Source organism: Ptychodera flava (genome assembly GCF_041260155.1).
Source record: "Ptychodera flava strain L36383 chromosome 3 unlocalized genomic scaffold, AS_Pfla_20210202 Scaffold_25__1_contigs__length_14229661_pilon, whole genome shotgun sequence".
Taxonomy (NCBI): Eukaryota; Metazoa; Hemichordata; class Enteropneusta; family Ptychoderidae; genus Ptychodera; species Ptychodera flava.
Genome location: NW_027248279.1, coordinates 742,978 through 762,500, shown reverse-complemented (window position 1 = coordinate 762,500; position 19,523 = coordinate 742,978). Strand labels below are relative to the sequence as shown.

General features: G+C 37.4%; 1 protein-coding gene and 1 long non-coding RNA gene across 2 annotated transcripts in view; both read right to left on the bottom strand.

Moving 5' to 3' along the window:
• LOC139125565 (uncharacterized) overlaps positions 1-1,375 on the bottom strand; it is a 2,055-nt gene extending 680 nt beyond the window's left edge. Inside the window, exons 1-2 of the long non-coding RNA XR_011550278.1 lie at positions 918-1,375; positions 253-293 (exon numbers count right to left, since the gene is read on the bottom strand). This is a non-coding gene — a long non-coding RNA (uncharacterized lncRNA). The remainder of the gene's footprint in view (positions 1-252; positions 294-917) is intronic.
• A 2,353-nt stretch (positions 1,376-3,728) lies between these two features.
• LOC139125162 (peroxidasin homolog) lies at positions 3,729-18,881 on the bottom strand. The gene is made up of 8 exons (XM_070691266.1): positions 18,762-18,881; positions 16,474-16,584; positions 15,607-15,948; positions 8,120-8,461; positions 6,819-7,076; positions 5,796-6,053; positions 4,784-5,041; positions 3,729-4,024 (listed from the first exon to the last, which is right to left on the bottom strand). The coding sequence occupies exons 1-8, from the start codon at positions 18,862-18,864 to the stop codon at positions 3,729-3,731; spliced, it is 1,968 nt and encodes a 655-aa protein (XP_070547367.1). The 5' UTR covers positions 18,865-18,881.
• Between the last annotated feature and the right edge of the window lie 642 nt (positions 18,882-19,523).

Below are 19,523 nucleotides of genomic sequence, written 5' to 3'. Positions count from 1 at the left end.
ATCGAAAGTTCGATAATAAAAACAGTAAGCATCGAACAAGCTCTAAAAGAAATCGAAAGCAAAGAAATTAAAGAGCAGACATATCGCGTCCTCTTTTAAGCATGTTATGCCTTGCAAAATTATACATCCTGTGGTTTGAGGACAGAGACAAAAAGAGCGGGAGAAAGTACGAAGCGTAGTAAGGGAGAGATCTGAAGAAACGCTAGAAGGTAAAAACAATGAGAGGAATGCTGATATAAAATGACGTCATACCTCAGGGACTTCCTCTGTTAAATCTTGTGACCCTTTCTTGTCTTTATATTTGAAGAAAAGAAGATAACGAATCATGTATATTTATAATAGCAGCTGCAAAATATCTGAATTCATTTGTATATTCAGCTGCACCGCGGGTAAAATGAATGCGTGTACAATCGGGTGGTGGTAGCTTAGTCACCTCGGAATACCCGAGTACGCGTCTAGCATCATTAAAGCAGTTACCCCTGGGATCTCTTTGTTTTAGAGGCCCTCTTATGACTCTTGATCTCACAGTGAACATGAACGCCCTGACGAAACAGCTACAATTCAGTGATACATTGCACTTCAGCGCAAATCCGCAAAAAAGGAGTTACTCAACCGAGCGGAGAAAATTTATCTGCATAGATGTTTCATCCGAATGTTGTTGTCCATTTTTGTTTCCGTCTTTCCAAAAGTATCATTATGAAATTCAAGCTAGGCATAATACCGTTGGGTAGTCATAATCCCCGTTGCGGGTCCGTGTACATTATTGTGTCGGGTTGTAAAAATATTCAGGTGCACCGTTAATCGTTTGCTTTAGGAAGTGAAAATAACGGTTGAACGTTGCATCGTTGCGCGATATGTTTGCTGCAGGATAGGTCATTAACACATAATTCAATAATAGACAATAACATATTACTTACCAAATTCTTGCATGGGAAACACAAGTTCGCAATATTCGTGACCTTTCGGCAATGACTGAACATTAATGTAAGTGGGACTGTAAAAACATGAATAAAGTTATAGAATCTGCTAAAGCTACATTAACAAAAGGTTGGTAACACTGAACAATTTAAATTGCGATATCACTTTATTCTACTTGTACCGAGGCGTTCGTTTTTTAAACTGTATTAAATATTTGATGGAAAAAAGGCAAAAAAATTGCATTCTTAACTTGTTACTAAAACGATACATGTCCATAGAGTTGTTTTACATCATTGAGTCAAAACAAATTAACCGTTTCATTAATTTTTTGTTTCAACTCAGAGTGTGTGTTTTTTATCGAGATAGTCTTTAACAATAAGATGACTCTCCTTTCAGATATATACAACTCAGTGGGTATACGTGTATACCGCATTGCTTAATGATAAAAAGTCTGCAATTTTTCATGAATTTTGTTTGATACGAGATACTACTTATATAGTTTTGACATGTTGAAAGATAATGAATAAATGAATGACCATGCATATATTCGACCCCGGTTTTAGACAAATTTAATGAAACCATGGCGAAAATGAATTAATGGTCATGACCATTAATTCATTTTCGCGATAGTTTCATGTATCCAGTCCAAAAACGGAGTCGAATATATGTATGGTCACTCATTTATTCAGTATCTCTCAACATGTCAAACTATAAGTAGTTTTTCGTATCAAACAAAATTCATGAAAAATGGCCGACTTTGTCCCTTTAAAATGATTTAATTATTTATATTGTTATTAGCCTAGTAAAACCATGAAGAAATGAAAACGTATTCTGGCAGTGCTCGGAGAGTCCTGAACTATACCGTATTTCCACGTTATGACAATCACTGTAACAAGATACAAAATTTGATGCAAATAATACAGTACGCCTGTCCTTCGGATTTTTCGTTATAAGCAAGGTAAATCACTAGAATATTCTTACCTGTCATCGTCTGTATTGCCTGTCAAAGAAAGAGAAAATATAAGGGCACTGAACATTTCGTTTTGTTGAATGTAAAGAGATGAGAGTATCATTTGCACTAAATTTGAGCCATTAATATTCACCGCGGTCCTCGGGGGCAAACAGTATCGAGGCAAATGCATATTGTTTACCTTTATTGCTTACTGCCTGGATGTCACTGGGTTGTCGACGTCGTCTTGTAGCGTTCCAAAGTATGGCGATAATGAGACTCACAGCTGCACAGGCCACAACTGACAGAGAAATCAGTATTATCAATTTAATCGCACTTATAGCCTTTGTCGGTTCACCTGCAACAGAAAATGCAATCATAATTATTATAAACGAATATGAAGGTCGGTTGTAGTAACATTAGGAAATGGGCTTTCCCGCTGATTGTATTCAAATGAAAATTGAGATATGTGTTTTTCCCGAACAGAAATCGCAATATACTTTGCGTTGTTAAGCTCAGCTGAGGTCGAGCTGCCGAAATGGCAGTCTTGCTTGGAGGAGTGTCTTGGGCAAAAGAAGACAGCCTCAGGGATGACCCCTGGACCCTCACCACAGGTGGTGCTGTATGAAAGTTTGCAGAGATACAAATCCTTGCTTCTGTAACTTCTTATTCACCACCACAGTGACAGAGAGTAATGGAGACAGCATTTTAGTTAAGAGACATAAATTGGATATCTTGAAATTACGCTGCTATAGGAAAAGTGTGTTAATTTTTAAACATTTTTCACTATCAAATACCATATAGCATTCACTTGCTAGAATGCAAAATTTATTGTTTGTGACATTCAAGCTGTAGATACATGCCCCTGCTGAAGGGGGACCTCTAACTTATTGACATGCTTCCTCCTAGTCTATATGTTTATTTTATTACGTCTTAAAATATGCACTTTTTCATCACCAACCTTCCCACTTCTAAAAGATTCATTTTGTAAGGAGCTTGGCGTTAACGATATGCGTACACTTTTAATACTTATAATTAGCTATTTCTTTTCCGAATATGTATGTATGTATGTATTTGTTACGTAACGTTTATAGACATACGTTACGTATGAAATGTGTTATGCAACTTTTAAGCTGTGAGTAGTCTCCTATCTATCAAACGTTCTAGCACCATAAATCTACATAACATCATGTAGTTAGCCCATACGACTGGTTGCAGACATTAAGGCTTTCAAGAACTATGTCGTTTACTGCTGAATATCACGTATAAAGTCCCACCATTCTTAATCACATTACCTGCCGTTGTAACTTGGATGCTGTCACTCTTGGTTTCCCCTACAACGTTTGAGCTGACGACATGCAAAATATAACTCGTCGATGGCTGTAATCCCGTTAATGTGTGCATCGTCAGGTTCGTAGTGGTCGTTCTCGACCAATTCACGGTACGGTGAATGTCGTCTTCAGTACCATTCGAATAGTGAAGGGAGGTCTTTCGATATTCAATGGAGAATACTTGCTGGCTACCACCGTCATAACCGGGTATCCACGACACAGTTATCAAACTGTCAGTCACAGAAGAAACTGTGGTATTTTTTATTTTGGAGGGAGGTGCTGGATTAAGGGAATCAAATGATACTTGTTGTTAAAAAAAGGCAAAAATGACAAAAACAAAGAAATAGCGAACAGGAACAATTCTCTCAACTGAATTATTATCTAGTTCCATAAATTCCATAAATGTTCAGCCAACACGACTTTTCAAGCGCTAGACGGCCAAAAAATTTGACCGAGAAAATGCTCCATGAAGAAAACAAACACAATTGATTGATTGATTCGTTTATTTTGTAATGGTTCGTTGGACCGTCTTATAAGATATACCGAATACAAGTACAAGAATACGTACTCAAGACATCAATGTAGATGGATGACGCACGCGTATCTTTCCTGTTTGTAACATGGCATATGTACATTCCGGAATCGGCAGCATTAATTCCATGAATTTTGTGTATTCTTCCATGGCTATCCAACGCTTCTCCATTGTGATACCAGGTGTAAACTGGTGGTGGAATTCCACTTGATGAACAGGTGAGGGTGACGTCATCACCTTCTATTACTGGGTCTTTGTCTTTTGTTACCACAGGAATGCTTGGGGATTGTAGGTCTGTGTGAGTTACGTATTGTGTTAAAATCAGTTAGATATGCCGTTTCATGTAAGTGCCATAAAAAAAAAAAATCTCTCTCCTTGTTACTGTAGTTTCTGACAACATTATCCACGATTTCTGAGGCATTTCATTATTTGTATCACTTTTCCACTTGAGTGATCTGCTGCATCTTTCTACATCATTCCTCCCCTTGCGTAATACAAACCTATTATTTTGTTAGCCTGTTTGTGCTCTTGACTTGGAAACGCAGGTGTCCAACAAATCGAAAATTTATATTTATAAAAACACACGGTACTTTACTTTACTTTACTTTATTTACTTTTCAACTTTTCTTCGCATTTAAAAGGAGAAGAGGGTGTCCCTCTTGGACAGATATCCAGACTTTCAAACTTTTCCAGTATTCTTTTGTCCCACTACTCATGGGGGTTCATTTTGAAACTAAAAGCGTAAATAAAGTTTTTACAAGTTTCCTTTTGTGAAAATCGGGAATTTTATTTTCTCGCTTGACGTATCACAGGGAAAACGCTCATTGAAAACCTTACTTGAATGCAGGTCCCTTTACATACTTTCAGCGCGTGCGTATCAACCAACTATTTGTCGCTATAAGATACCCAACTCATGTCTTGTTCAGTAAAAAAGTGGTAGAAAAATCGGGTGAACGTTAAACTGTTATATACATCATGCAGGCAACTACATTTGTCAAAATAAACTATCACGTAGGCAAGATTGATAGATAAACTCAATGAAAGTTTACGTACTCAAGACATTAAAGTGGATGGATGTCGCACGTGTATCTTTTCTATTTGTAACATGGCATGAGTATATCCCAGAATCGGCAGAATCAATTCCGTGGATTCTGTGTATTTTTCCATGGTTGTTTAATGCTTCTCCATTGTGATACCAGGTGTAAACGGGCGGTGGAATTCCACTTGACGAACAGGTGAGGGTGACGTCATCACCTTCTATTACTGGGTCTCTGTCTATTGTTACCACAGGAATGCTTGGGGATTGTAGGTCTGTGTAAGTTACGTATTGTGTAAAAATCAGTTAGATATTCCGTTTCATGTAAGTGCCATAGACAAAAAAACTCTCTCCTTGTTACTGTAGTTTCTGACAACATTAACCATGATTTCTGAGGCATTCATTATTTGTATCACTTTTCCACTTGAGTGATCTGCTGCATCTTTCTACATCATTCCTTCCCGTGCGTAATACAAACCTATTATTTTGTTAGCCTGTTGGTGCTCTTGACTTGGAAACGCAGGTGTCCAACAAATCGAAAATTTATATTTATGCAAACACACTCTACTTTATTTTACTTTACTTTTTTTACTTTTCAACTTTTCTTCGCATTTAAAAGAGAAGAGGGTGTCCCTCTTGGACAGATATCCAGACTTTCAAACTTTTCCAGTATTCTTTTGTCCCACTACTCATGAGGGTTCATTTTGAAGCTAAAAGCGTAAACAAAGTTTTTACAAGTTTCCTTTTTGAAAATCGGGAATTTTATTTTCTCGCTAGACGTATAACAGGGAAAACGCTCATTGAAAACCTTACTCGAATGCAGGTCCCTTTACATACCTTCAGCGCGTGCGTATCAACCAATTATTTGTCGCTATAAGATACCCAACTCATGTCTTGTTCAGTAAAAAAGTGGTAGAAAAATCGGGTGAACGTTAAACTGTTATATACATCATGCAGGCAACTACATTTGTCAAAATAAACTATCACGTAGGCAAGATTGATAGATAAACTCAATGAAAGTTTACGTACTCAAGACATTAAAGTGGATGGATGTCGCACGTGTATCTTTTCTATTTGTAACATGGCATGAGTATATCCCAGAATCGGCAGAATCAATTCCATGGATTCTGTGTATTTTTCCATGGTTGTTTAACGCTTCTCCGTTGTGATACCAGGTGTAAACGGGCGGTGGAATCCCATTCGATGAACAGGTGAGGGTGACGTCATCACCTTCTATTACTGGGTCTCTGTCTATTGTTACCACAGGAATGCTTGGGGATTGTAGGTCTGTGTGAGTTACGTATTGTGTAAAAATCAGTTAGATATTCCGTTTCATGTAAGTGCCATAGACGAAATCTTTCCTTGTTACTGTAGTTTCTGACAACATTAACCATGATTTCTGAGGCATTTCATTATTTGTATCACTTTTCCACTTGAGTGATCTGCTGCATCTTTCTACATCATTCCTCCCCTTGCGTAATACAAACCTATTATTTTGTTAGCCTGCTGGTGCTCTTGACTTGAAAACGCAGGTGTCCAACAAATTGAAAATTTATATTTATACAAACACACTCTACTTTATTTTACTTTACTTTATTTACTTTTCAACTTTAATTCGCATTTAAAAGAGAAGAGGGTGTCCCTCTTGGACAGATTTCCAGACTTTCAAACTTTTCCAGTATTCTTTTGTCCCACTACTCATGAGGGTTCATTTTTAAGCTAAAAACGTAAATAAAGTTTTTACAAGCTTCGTTTTGTGAAATCGGGACTTTAATTTTCTCGATAGATGTATCACAGGGAAAATGACCATCGAAAAACCTTTACTCGACGGCAGGTCCCGGTACATACTTTCAGCGCGTGCATATCAACCAATTATTTATCGCTATAAGATACCCAACTCATGTCTTGTTCGGTAAAAATTGGCAGAAAAAGTGGATGAACTATTAATGCAAAACAGTAACTCTGATATTCATCATGCAGGCAACTACATTTGTTAAAATAAACTATCACGTTGGCAAGATTTATAGATAATCTAAGTAAAAGTATACGTACTTGAGACATTAAAGTGGATAGATGTCGCACGTGTATCTTCTTTATTTGTAACATTGCATATGTATATCCCAGAATCGGCAGCATCAATTCCATGGATTCTGTGTATTCTTCCATGGCTATCCAACGCTTCTCCATTGTGATACCAGGTGTAAACTGGTGGTGGAATTCCACTTGACGAACAGGTGAGGGTGACGTCATCACCTTCTATTACTGGGTCTCTGTCTATTGTTACCACAGGGATGCTTGGAGATTGTAGGTCTGTGGAAGTATGAGAAAGGACGGCTTTGTTTTCTTCGTTTAATGCTAGGGATTAAAAAAAAAGACCCTCTACCGTGTTTTCCGGCCTCAAAAACCCTGACTTCAGGGACAATTTTCTAATTAGTATGACTTTCACTGTGTGTGATTTTCTATACCGCTATGCACTACGAAAAAAATCTTATCCCGTGGGTGCTCTTATTATTTTCGTATTGTGGTGTCCCGCCCGAGTCAAAATCTTCTACCCGCGCATATTCCAAAATCATGATCGATTGTTATCGATCTGCTTGACACATTTGGGAACTTTCACCTCTATTCTGTTACATGTAAATGTTTTACTGTAGAATGGGACATTTCTTTTGTTGTCAATCCATGTTTAGGGTTTTGTCGGATAAAAAAATCGACCTATGTTTAGGGATGTTTTCGTGAAAAAGTGATCCATTCGGCGACAGCGACATTTTCTATGGCAGTAACCTCCACCAGGATCCGACCCTTTTGCCAAACAAACCTGATATCTTCGAAGTTTCTTATTGTTTCTGACTTGAAAATGTTCCTCTCAACCAAATCGTTATTATATAATTTTTGAACCATGTACTTTTCTTTTCTATTCTTTTCTTCTTACGTACTGTGTACGTAAGATTTCTTGCCATTTCCCCTTAAGGTATAAAATGCGTCTCGGGGACTGATATTCGGACTTTCTAACTTCAACACATTCAAATGGTCGACAATTGCTTAGGATCACTCTGAAGCTTATTGAGTAAATATGAAGTCTATAATTATTAGGTCTGTTTAAATCAAGAATTTGATTTTGGCCCTACAGATAACACAGGGATGGCGGCCTTTTAATTTTCAAATATCGGTAAAGTTTGGAAGTGTGCTTAAGGAAGGTCTTAGCAAAAGTTTAAGCCTTTCATATTTGAGGCACGAACTACCTTAATTAAAAGCATTTAGGACTAAACCTTTGTGCGTTTATAAGATAACTTCATGTAGTAGTGTCCGTTCACATTTATTTTATTTAGTAATTTAAATTCAATAAGTATACCTACCGGCAGTAAAGGTTATGTTGAAACCCTGACCTACTTTGAAGCCATCAGTGTGGAATAAAACCCAGGCGGTGTCTGATTCGACCTCAACGTACGGCGGAATCCCATCATTAGATGTTGTGTAATTCATTACTGAATTATTATTTATGACCGAGCCAGCTCCAACTTCAACGTAGTCTTGGCGGTTTCCCAGGTCCAGATGTCTTAGTATAAAGATTATGCTATCTGCATCCGAGATACTGATCAAATAAAGACACCTCAAGTTGTTTTCGTAGACGTCGGGGTAGTTAGGCGAGATAATGTCACTGGCGCGAACATCGTTAAAATTCGATCCACAGTTCGACTCTGTTCAAAATACAAGAGATTTACTGTTAATGAAGTGCTGACGACTGCCATGTCCATGGCTGTTGGAAATGGTGTATGCTTTAAGGTATTGTGAAAAGTTTGCGGCAAATTTTAGGCCTATTTTTCAAAAATCTCTTAGAGGCCTAATTAAATAGTGCTAAATCTATGTACCTGATCAGGAATACAACGGTCCACACGGATTTTTATGAAATTTGAGCTTTACTGAATCAAAACAAATACACATGGCGAGCATACGACAGACCTGCAAGGTTTTAAACACTGAACACATCATTTACATTACGTTTTGCATAATTGTTCGTGAGTGATAGAGGGAAAGACAGGCAAAATATCTACCAGTACCATCTCTGCCGCCTTGACTGGAAAGCTTAATAGGTTTATTTCTTGACCATTTTTGACTGGAAGAAAATTCCGTCGCCTTCATTGTATTCTATGTGAATGATCCTATCAAACTTCACTCGAGTGATACGTATAAATTATGTTTTAATTTACGAGACTTCCTTGATACAAAACGGCAGTCAATTAATTTCGAATATTTCAAGTAAATAAAAATTGTCTAAATAATTGAGCTCGATTAACTGATATAGTGCCTCATACACAATGTAGTACAGATGTCAACTCGATGTCTACCTGCATGATTCAGACACTCCGTCTGTTGAGTCTGTTGACATTGTCGGGTCAAAATGAACTGAAAATTCTCTGAAAAGAGGTCAATTCACACAAGTTTCTGACCCTAATCGTCAGTAAGGATAATGTTCTCGTTAGCAGCAATGCCCCCGAACATTTCAGCTGTCTACTTTCCGGTTTATACTCTCTCTGACTACGTGCTCTAGAAAATGCCTTGCGTACGCTTTAGATCATGCCGCCACTAAATTCCTACTCTGATCATAGTCTTTTTCACATTTCTTAGCTTACATGAGCTTAAAACCTGCGTTTGGGGTGTTTTTTTTCCCATTTTGCAAGGAAGTTTGCTGTTTTTGCTGGCTTCACCATCACAATTTTCTTCACTGTCGACGACATGATGGCTGCCATGCCACTGCACTTTGTGATCTGTAGCTAGGTAGGGACAGAGCGTGTAGTCCAGTCCAAAACTCTTTGGTAGCTCCATGACTAGTCATGTTGTGCATGCGTTACGTTGTGTATATGAGCTGTTGCGTTACAATTTTATTCATTACAGTCCCTGTACGTGTTATAAATATGATCTCCTGACATATAAAGGCCACTTTTACATCACGTCTCATATCGTATGCAGGACATCGCATGGACAAAGTTGTGACGTCATGGTGCAGTTTGTGATTCAAGTTTGGCTAATTTATGCAAAAATCTTCCCGCCAAACGCTACTTTTAGCGCATTTGCGATTTGGCGAGCGGGCAGCGGAAACACTGCCGTAACGAATACAAGACGTCTTCACATTGCTCTTTGTAGGTTTTCTTAGCCCATGTTTTCCAATCGTTCGCGTACTCTCCTTCTACTTGGTCGCTTTTCGCACATCTTTCCCTCTGTCGCATGAGTGTTCTGCTTAACCATCTTATCAAAACAGTTAGTTAGATGTATAGTTAGATTACTAGGCTTAGCCTGATAACATAATGTCCGTAACGTTTGTTGGAGACTATCCCATCAGGATATTTACACAAAAACGTAAGCCACGCCTGATACAAAGACCGTCCATGACGTCAGTATATTGCTTAACATATGTCATGCTCTGTTAGCTGTATGTCAACACAGAGGACCGAAAAATACTCAAGTTTTTACGATTTACCACGATTGCCTTTGAATGTTTTTTGAAATGTCTACCTCCTCTGCTCGGTTATTTCGTAATGCAACGTAATATATCACCAACAGGGCTTATGGATTTCTTCTTTTTTTTCTTATGGGCCCTAAAAGTGTCACGAAAACTTTTTTGCGTTTTTCTACGTTTTTAGGTGTGAACAGGTTCCTTGACTTTGGAAGAGCGTGAGTTGACATGCGTTCACAGAAAGTCTTTGACAGCGATTGACAACATACTTAACTCAAAAATGTGTCAGGGTTTGTTTTTAATCTGTCCTACTTTTTATGGCACATACTTCGAAAGGTATTAGACTGGGGATAAGTTATCGGCCGGAAAATTGTCGCGTCATAAAAACAAACCGATCTAGAGCCTAAAACAAAATCCATGACACACGCATATTTTGTCAGCCCCTCACAGGTGTAACCTTCCTGTTTAATCTGTCAAAAAGTACATATGTCCGTTTTTGTGGCATTTTCTTTACATCTACCATGATGACAATCGGTCGCATTTGGTAAATTACGTATTGTGTATTCATTATCGTTGTCATAGCAACTTAACTACCCAACATCCAATTGCAAGCTCAAAAGCCTATAGACACAGAGAACGCTTAGTCAAGTTCCCTGCTCACATTTATATCGCTGGCTGCGCTGCTAACGAAAATATGGTGAAGTATGAGCTTAAATTTCAGTCAGATGTTTTACTATATATTAATGAACAGTCACCTGACAAGATCTTGTGATGAGCACATATGTATAATGGCAAGCTTGGAAATTAACCGACGAAACATCGAACATTTAAGTTACTTGCACGGCTTCACTTTTAAGTCTCGGAAACAATTAACTATATTTTATTTTTTTGCGTGTGCCCTCGTTCACATGCGAGACAGTTTTCTCCCCCTTGCTACTTTTTAAGGCATTATGGTAACAATATTTTCTATCAATGACGAGATAGAGAATGCTATTTACTGAATAATGGCGATATCATATATTTTATCAATGGCAAATTAGAAAATGATACTCTACTTGTTCTTATTTGTTTCTCCACAGACATTCATAAATCATGGGAGCGTCAATGAATGTATTCGGGGAAATTTCTAGTACGATCGCATTGTATATTAAATCTACGCTTGCGTAGTCAGTTAGCGACAAGTAATTAATTAATTACTTTCTACTCAAGCAAGATCCGACGCAATAATACTTTACTTGTTCTGGAGTGCTTACTCACCCGTGGAAAATGATATGTTGAAACCACGTCTCACATCGCTTCCGTCAGTGTGAAATACAATCAACAGCGTTTCAGAAGCAATTTCGATTGGCGATGGATCTGGATAGTTGAACTATTTACCAGTGTTTCGTCGCAAAACACTACCCATTCCGATTTTCACATAGTCGAAAAACAATTCGAGATCATAGTAGTTGAATGTTAAGGTAATACTTAGGACCCCCTTTATGCTGATGAAATACAAGCAATCTTCATAGTTGTCGTAATTGTTTGGATAATTCGGTGATGTAATGCGACCTATCAGATCGTCTTCGAACCGATGTCCGCATGTGAAGTGTTCAGGGGGAGGGATATTAAACGATAGGATTTATCGGTCCTAGAGAAGTTATGTAAAAAGACCAGATATGACGTAGGTTGAAGGAGGGCTGAAATGAGAAACGTGAATTGGGACCACAAGGGAAACATTTTGTCATGGTCAATAAGCACATTGGAACAGAGAGCTAAGAGCAAAAGCCATGCAAACTTGCGCATGGGGAGATATAATATGCGTGCAGAAGAAAGATAGAATGACTGATAGACAGAAAGATAAATGAAAAATTCACTAAACGTTTGCAAATCTGCATAATACGAAACGTGTAATCTGTGAACAACCGCAGCAATAGTATACTTTTATAATACGAAAAAATGTACAGGTTAAAATATTATCAAGCTACAGTATAAAAATGTAACAAATTATGAAATGTCCGTTGAATCGCAACCTCAATTCGTTTTTCAATTCAATATTACTTTTTGTTTGTGTTTTTAGGGCGGACAAGAATACAGTAAAATGTATGCAAACTTGAATACTTTTTCACACTATAATTATTTTACATTTTACTTTGCCGAAATTGTATAAGAGCTGTATCATAGCAACCACGAATTCCACAATTGTGTTGTGCAACAAATCTCGACTTGCAAGAGATCAATGGAGACAACAACAAAGTGGACCAACTGGTATCATGTGTTGCAAGTGTGGTGTGGTCACGGAAGAGTGTTGCCACACCTTTGTGCAAAACGTGCCGGCAAATCGGTAAAAAGGCCACAACCAGAAGTGTTGGTGAAACAAAAGAGCTCAAAAATTTGGAAGGCTTATTAGATTTCTAACCGTGATCTGAATTTGTAATGTGCAGAGCGTTATTATTGCTAGCATGTTATTCATGTTACCGATATCAGTATAGCTATATACAAGGGGTGATATCAAATAGAATACTGGTTGTTTCCAAATGTTGTATATTTCATTGAATTGTTCAAGATATATACCCATAACAAAGGAAACAAGCGACCTAACAATCGATATAGCTCCGCTGTGTTTATGTAGAGAATAACTATTTTTAACACATGTTGATGAAGAAGGTGGAAATCTTTGATAGCTCATTTCAGTGGCCAGAAAAAGTGGCTAAAATAGCTGCAAACATACACAATTGAACATTTCATCATAATTTGAATATGTCACATTGGATCATCCCTAAGAACATGTAAACCAAAACTATCTGATGAGTAGTTTTTTAAGAGTGAAACTGTCTGACCAAAATGGCAAAAATTGCCCCTAAAAATAAAAATTGCAGATTTCGCCATAATTTCAATATATCATACATTATATAACTACATGAACTGGCCCGAATCGCTACCTGTGTGACGTAGAACAGGACGGATACGAAATCCAAATTACCCCTGTTGTAAGTCATCAACCGGACCTTTTTTTCCTGCATTGAAAGCTTACCGTTCATACATGCAGGCGTCGCGACACAGACAGATTTGTTGTGATCGATGCCGTGCTAGCTTTCACGACATTTTTACCGAAAGGTGACCCGATAAATCCAGACATGGAAACATAAAAAGCACATTTGTCCAACGAAATTTCGAGAAGCTGAAAGTATAGCTTCTCTCGATAATCGAATGGAGATACTGTCGATCGTTTTATTTTAATGACTCACGAGTCGTGGACGTCGTACCTGACGATCCCGGTTGGCGATAGATAGAACCCTACACCTCAACGTAAGTTCAAAATGAATAAAGAGTACAGTAAAATCTTAGGGAAAGCAACTTAGGAGGCACAAGCGTATAAGTCATTCGACTAACAACGATTAACTTCCTTCATCGCACAAAAATTCCGTTAATTCTCGCTCGGAATCAAACATGCAGCGCGGCGTAAGGCTGTAGCGAATATATAAGCTGTCGAGCTGTGTGCAGCGCTGTCGAGTCTGATGTACATGGGATTATATATAAATACTCACTTGGAACCTGTATAGCAAATATCAAAGCTATCGACTTGCAGTTTTTGAGATTTCAACATAATTCCCATATATCATATCAAGATAGCCCCTTAGAACTTGCATACCAAGTTTGAAAGTTTTCAGACAAGCAGTTTTAGGGGAAGAAATTTTTTGACTACAAATGGCAAGATTGCCCCAAAAATACAAAATTACAGATTTTATCATAATTTCAAAATATCACATTTATTTATCTGCAGGAACCTGAATATCGAATTTCAAAGCTATCAGACCAGTACATTTTAAGAAATACTTTTTTGACCAAAAACGGCAAAAATTGCCCAAAAAATACAAAGTTGCAGATTTCATAATTATGTCAATAAATATCATTAAGATCATCTGTAGGAACCTGTATACCAAATTCCAGAGCTATCCGATGAGTACTTTTGGAAATACACATTTTTTGACCAAAACTGGCAAAAATTGCTCGAAAAATACAAAATTACAGATATCATCAGAAACTCAATATATATTACTAAGTTCATCTGTAGAAACCTGTATACCAAATTTCAAAGCTATCAGACCAGTACTTTTTGAGAAACACATTTTTTGACCAAAAATGGCAAAAATTGCCCGAAAAATTCAAAATTACAGATTTCATCATTATTTCAACAAATATGATTTAGTTTATCTATAGGAACCTGTATACAAAATGTCAAAGCTATCAGATGGCTAGTTTTGGAAATACACATTTTTTGACCAAAAATGGCAAAAAATTGTCCCAAAATTACATAATTACAGATTTCATCAGAAATTCAATATATATTACTTGTTCATCTATAGAAACATTCATAGCAAATTTAAAAGCTATCAGAACAGCACTTTTTGAGAAACAAATTTTTCGACCAAAAAAGGCAAAAATTGCAATAAAAATGCAAATTCGCATATTTCTGCACAATTTGAACAAATCTGAAGTAGATCATCCCTGGGGACCTATGTACCAAATATCAAAGCTATCTGACTGGTAGTTTTGTAGAAGAAGATTTTTAAAGATTTTTTATCAAAAACGACAAAAATAGCCTTAAAAATACAAATATGCAAATTTCACAACGATTTGAATAAATCTAACTGAAGTCACCCTAAATAAACTGCATATAAAATTTAAAAGCATTCGGACAAGTAGTTTCAGAGAAGAAGATTTTTTACCAAAACCAGCAAAAATTGCCCCAAAAAAAGAAATATGCAAATTTCACCACGATATGAACAAACTTAAGTGAGGTCACCCCAAAGTGAACTGAATATAAAATTTCAAAGCAATCGGAAGTGCGATTTTAGAGGAGAAGGCAATTGTTGGCAGACGACGGACGGCGGACGACGGACGACGACGGAAAATCAACCTATTCTATAAGCTCCGCGTCGCTGACTGCGGAGCTGACAAAACAAGTTGTATTTATCATTGGGATGAACGGATCAAGGAAATGGCCGATGAAACCTGGTTGAGAAGTTAAACAAAACTAATGAAAAATATTTGTAAAACTTCTTATCATTTTGTTATCTTTTTATATTGTACAGGAAGCAGAAACCCTAAAGCTTTATAACATTCAGATAAAGTGTAAGTTGGAACATTTCAGCGCTTGAATTTTCAAAACAACATTATTGGCAATCGTAAATAGAAGTAGAAACCTTAAGAGGACACAAATACGCATTAATTAGACTAATGTTGAATTTTTCCTCTTGCCCGAGAAGGCACACTTTTCCAAGATAACAGTTGCGCGATTGCTGCTTTAATAAATTATTGATAGATTGTACATAGTTCGCTGTCACTGTAGTTTTCAGAAGATATGTATTGTCTTTGCCCACTGGGCTTACAAACATTTGGAAGGCTTACCTGCGAAAAAGGTTATGTTGAAACCATGATGAGCTACACTGCCATCAGTATGGAATCGCAGCCAAATAAAGTCAGAAGCTACTTCTAACGGTGATGGAACGGGATCGTATGACGTCTTAAATTTCGCGATAGAGTTGCTTTCCAATACTGGGCCGATGCCGACCTCAACGTAGTCAAATCTATTCTCAAGGTCGTAAGTATTAAATGTTAGCTTGATACTTAGTGCTCCTGGGATGCTGATGAAATAGTGGCAGTTGTGATTGTTGTAGTAGTTGTTTGGAAAATTAGGAGAGACAATGTGACCATGTCGAACATTGAAGAAGTTCATTCCACAGTTTGCACCTGTAATTTGAATTGTAACAGAATAAGTCTAACAGTGATATTCAAATGTATTTCCGGGACATCACTTTCACGATGGTACTATTGATGATATAAACATTTCAGCACGCAAATCTTTGCATTTTTTTGATATTTTTGTTGTTTGTTTGTTTTCCTTTAGTTCTGAATCTGTAGAATAAAGACAGGTTAAGTTTCCTTCTTTGTAAAGTTCCATTCTCCACACCTTTATAAAGCGTTCATTTCTGAGTGGTGACTTTTCTATTTTTTCGGGATTGATTGTGATCAAAGTCAAACAGACAAACAAACAGTCATATGTGACAATAACCTATAATGTTCGAATTATTTTTTTCAGATATACTGCTTTCAGTCTATAGGAGAAAGTATCAAATAGCTAAGTATATAAATGTAAAAATCTATAGAACATCAATTGAGAATGTTAATGTCGCTTTAGAGGAGTTAAATTGTTTTGTTGTCATCGTGACCGGTGATGCTTACGAAGACAATCTTTCAATATGTCTATCGCCATACCTGTTGAGGTTGCACAGACATCATCCATATATCCATGGGCGCAATGACACCTGAAACCCACATCTAGGAGAACACATGTGCCTCCGTTTAAACATCTTGATGAAACACAACCTGAAAATGCAACACGTACATTATCGTGAAACTATAGTTTCTGTGACCAAATTAATGCATGACCTGTTATACATAATAATCAGAGAGAGAGAGAGAGAGAGAGAGAGAGAGAGAGAGAGAGAGAGAGAGAGAGAGAGAGAGAGAGAGAGAGAGAGAGAGAGAGAGAGAGAGAGAGAGAGGGGGAGTGAGGGGAGGGAGAGAGGGAGAGACAGACAGATAGATAGACTGACTGATACACCGACACGGACCTGGAGTCATAGAAGCGACGGTGCTTTTGTACAACACGTGACAGGATCCTTGGAACTCGATTACAGTCATAGCGACCGAATTCTATATTGTAGTCGCTGAATATCGATAAAACGACTCTGTACTGGCGGAGATACTGACGAAGTAACGGCAATCGATGCCATTGATGTATATGCCAGTGTCATTAGGTGAAATGAAATGGTCATGCAAGTCGCCACCGCCATATATTCCCATGTTCGGACGAATATCATGCATGATCTGATTAAATAACCTTTGAAATGTATATTGCATCTGTTATTTTGTCTCAAAAGTACTTTTAACCATTTTTCATAAATAAAGAATAAAATCAACGGTCACCTGGCAATTGTCTTTAATATTCCAACAAAGTGCCATCATCCCGATGTCAAAGGGCAGTGGTTGTCGGAATGGCGCTCAAGGTTCGCTAAGGGCCCCTACGGCCGATTTAAACACTGTATCCAAGTTACTTTGGCGATTGATGAAAGTTAAAACATGTTTGTCTTAATGTACGTCGTAAAATTTAAATGTTGCAGCTATTTTGACATGATGCATCTATACATAGTGCATGAAATACATTGTTTGTAAAGTTGCACAAGTGCAGTTCCGACGACCGCTTCCCTTCCACTCCAACGCGATAAATAAAAAAACTGTCTATTTTATAAACACTAAAGAAGGTAGATTTTTAATATGATCTTTAAAACAAGCTCCAACGAGTGATAGATAACAAAAAACGGTATAACATTGATTTGAGAGGCCGACTAAGTGTCACCATATGGCACATGGGTTAGTCATCCAATATACGTCGTTGGCAGCGTGAATGTGATGATGTATGATGAATCAGCACCTACCTCGTCATGTTAATACCAGCGGTTTTTTTAACTGTATGTAGTATTTTAACTCATGTTTTAAATGAATTCTCATATCTCTATTTTTTAGTAACCATGGCTTAACGTCAGATTAAAGGGACGGACTCTTATTCTAAATTAAGGAATATTTATGATCATTGTCTAATTTTCGGATACTTGTAAAATGTAAGAGTGTTCATCGTTTTGAGGTTGTAAACAGATAACACAGAATCGCGTGGGCCAATTACTTTTTTAATGTTGAACTGGATTGCTTCGAAGCGATTTACTATTAACTTCTTCATTTTTCATCATGAATTCTTTAACGATGTAACGTAGGTAGTAACGTATTACATCAAGCATTGATGCACATCCGATAACATGATATAGGTAACGGATGCCTTATTTAATTGAATGACACGTGTCGGCGTACGCCTTGTGTGGGTATTCACTCTACTCCCATGGCTTGGCGGCCACAACCTACACATCGCAACAATCGGCAAACAATCAACTAAATTTGCTGATTCGACTAGCCACTGAGTTCTGCGAAACGTATGTGGAAATTGTTCTCACGTTTCATCAATCTCGCCATCCTGTTTTACAAAAACACAAAAGCATGCCTCAATACGACATTCTGAATCCCAATCTACTGCCAGCCCTTACAACTATTGTCAGTGTGATTAAACAAAACAAAAAACTCAACACTTCTCAAAGGTTATCTTATAAAATGAAGTCAATCCGATAAATGGTACCTCGCTATCACACTACCTTGGAGTTGAGAAAAAGAAAAGCAAACGTTTCCTTATCTCCGGGCTTCGTTTAACAATACAAACATTGTCTTCATTTCAACTTTGATTATAAAGCCATAGATGATATTAAAACTTAATTTTAAATTCATAAATTTGGGACTATAACCCTGCACTGTGAATTAAATATGGGTGCAAAATACTCGTACTAGTCATTTTCCCTGCAACGCTTACGATGTATGATAATATCCCCCAACTAAATGCCTTTGAATGGACACTGAAGTAAAACGCTGGCATAAAACATGATTTGATGTCTTATACTTACTTGTCAGTAGCGACGACGCAGTGGTTCCTAAACCTATCACGAAAAGGGTAAAAAGAATGATAGTCATTTCAGAAGAATACTGTGCGAACTCTGTACATGTCATTGTGATGCACTGTTGATTTGTACGATATTTGCGAGGGATCATGGGTAATGTATAGTGCCCCCAAATCAGTCAGGCCACGCGAAGAGTTAATCTTGATATCGCTCTTTTATGCACTGTTAAATTTCGGAAGCTTTTGAATAAAAAGTGCAATCTGGCAAAGTGATATCACTCAGCTTGAATTGTTGCATTATGACTCAAAATGTGTGAAAAGGAACACCGATCCTGTAATAATAATATTCCAAAGGTATGTCTATGGGGTCATTTGTGTATGGAGATACAGTTTCATTAATTAGAATCACTGCTCATGCTGTGGAAAGTTGGAGACAAAGGTTAAGTCACCTGGCTACCTACACCTAAATTTTGATTTGGGAAATTGTAATAAGGTATGAAATATGAATGTTAAACACTGTGTTTTATGGACTGAATGAGTGCGGCGTACTTTGACGTCGATTTTTTTTCATATTTGTCATCTGATTACTTCACAAGGAAATCAAACCATTTCACATCTCTGAACAACATTTCTTATCTCACTTTCACACTTGTTATGAAAGATATAACCCCTGGCAGTTTGCCTAGCAAGCGACTCGAATTATCAGTTACTTGCATGCTATGTATCTAAATATACAAATTTTCACATACGCCATTGGCACATAACGGAA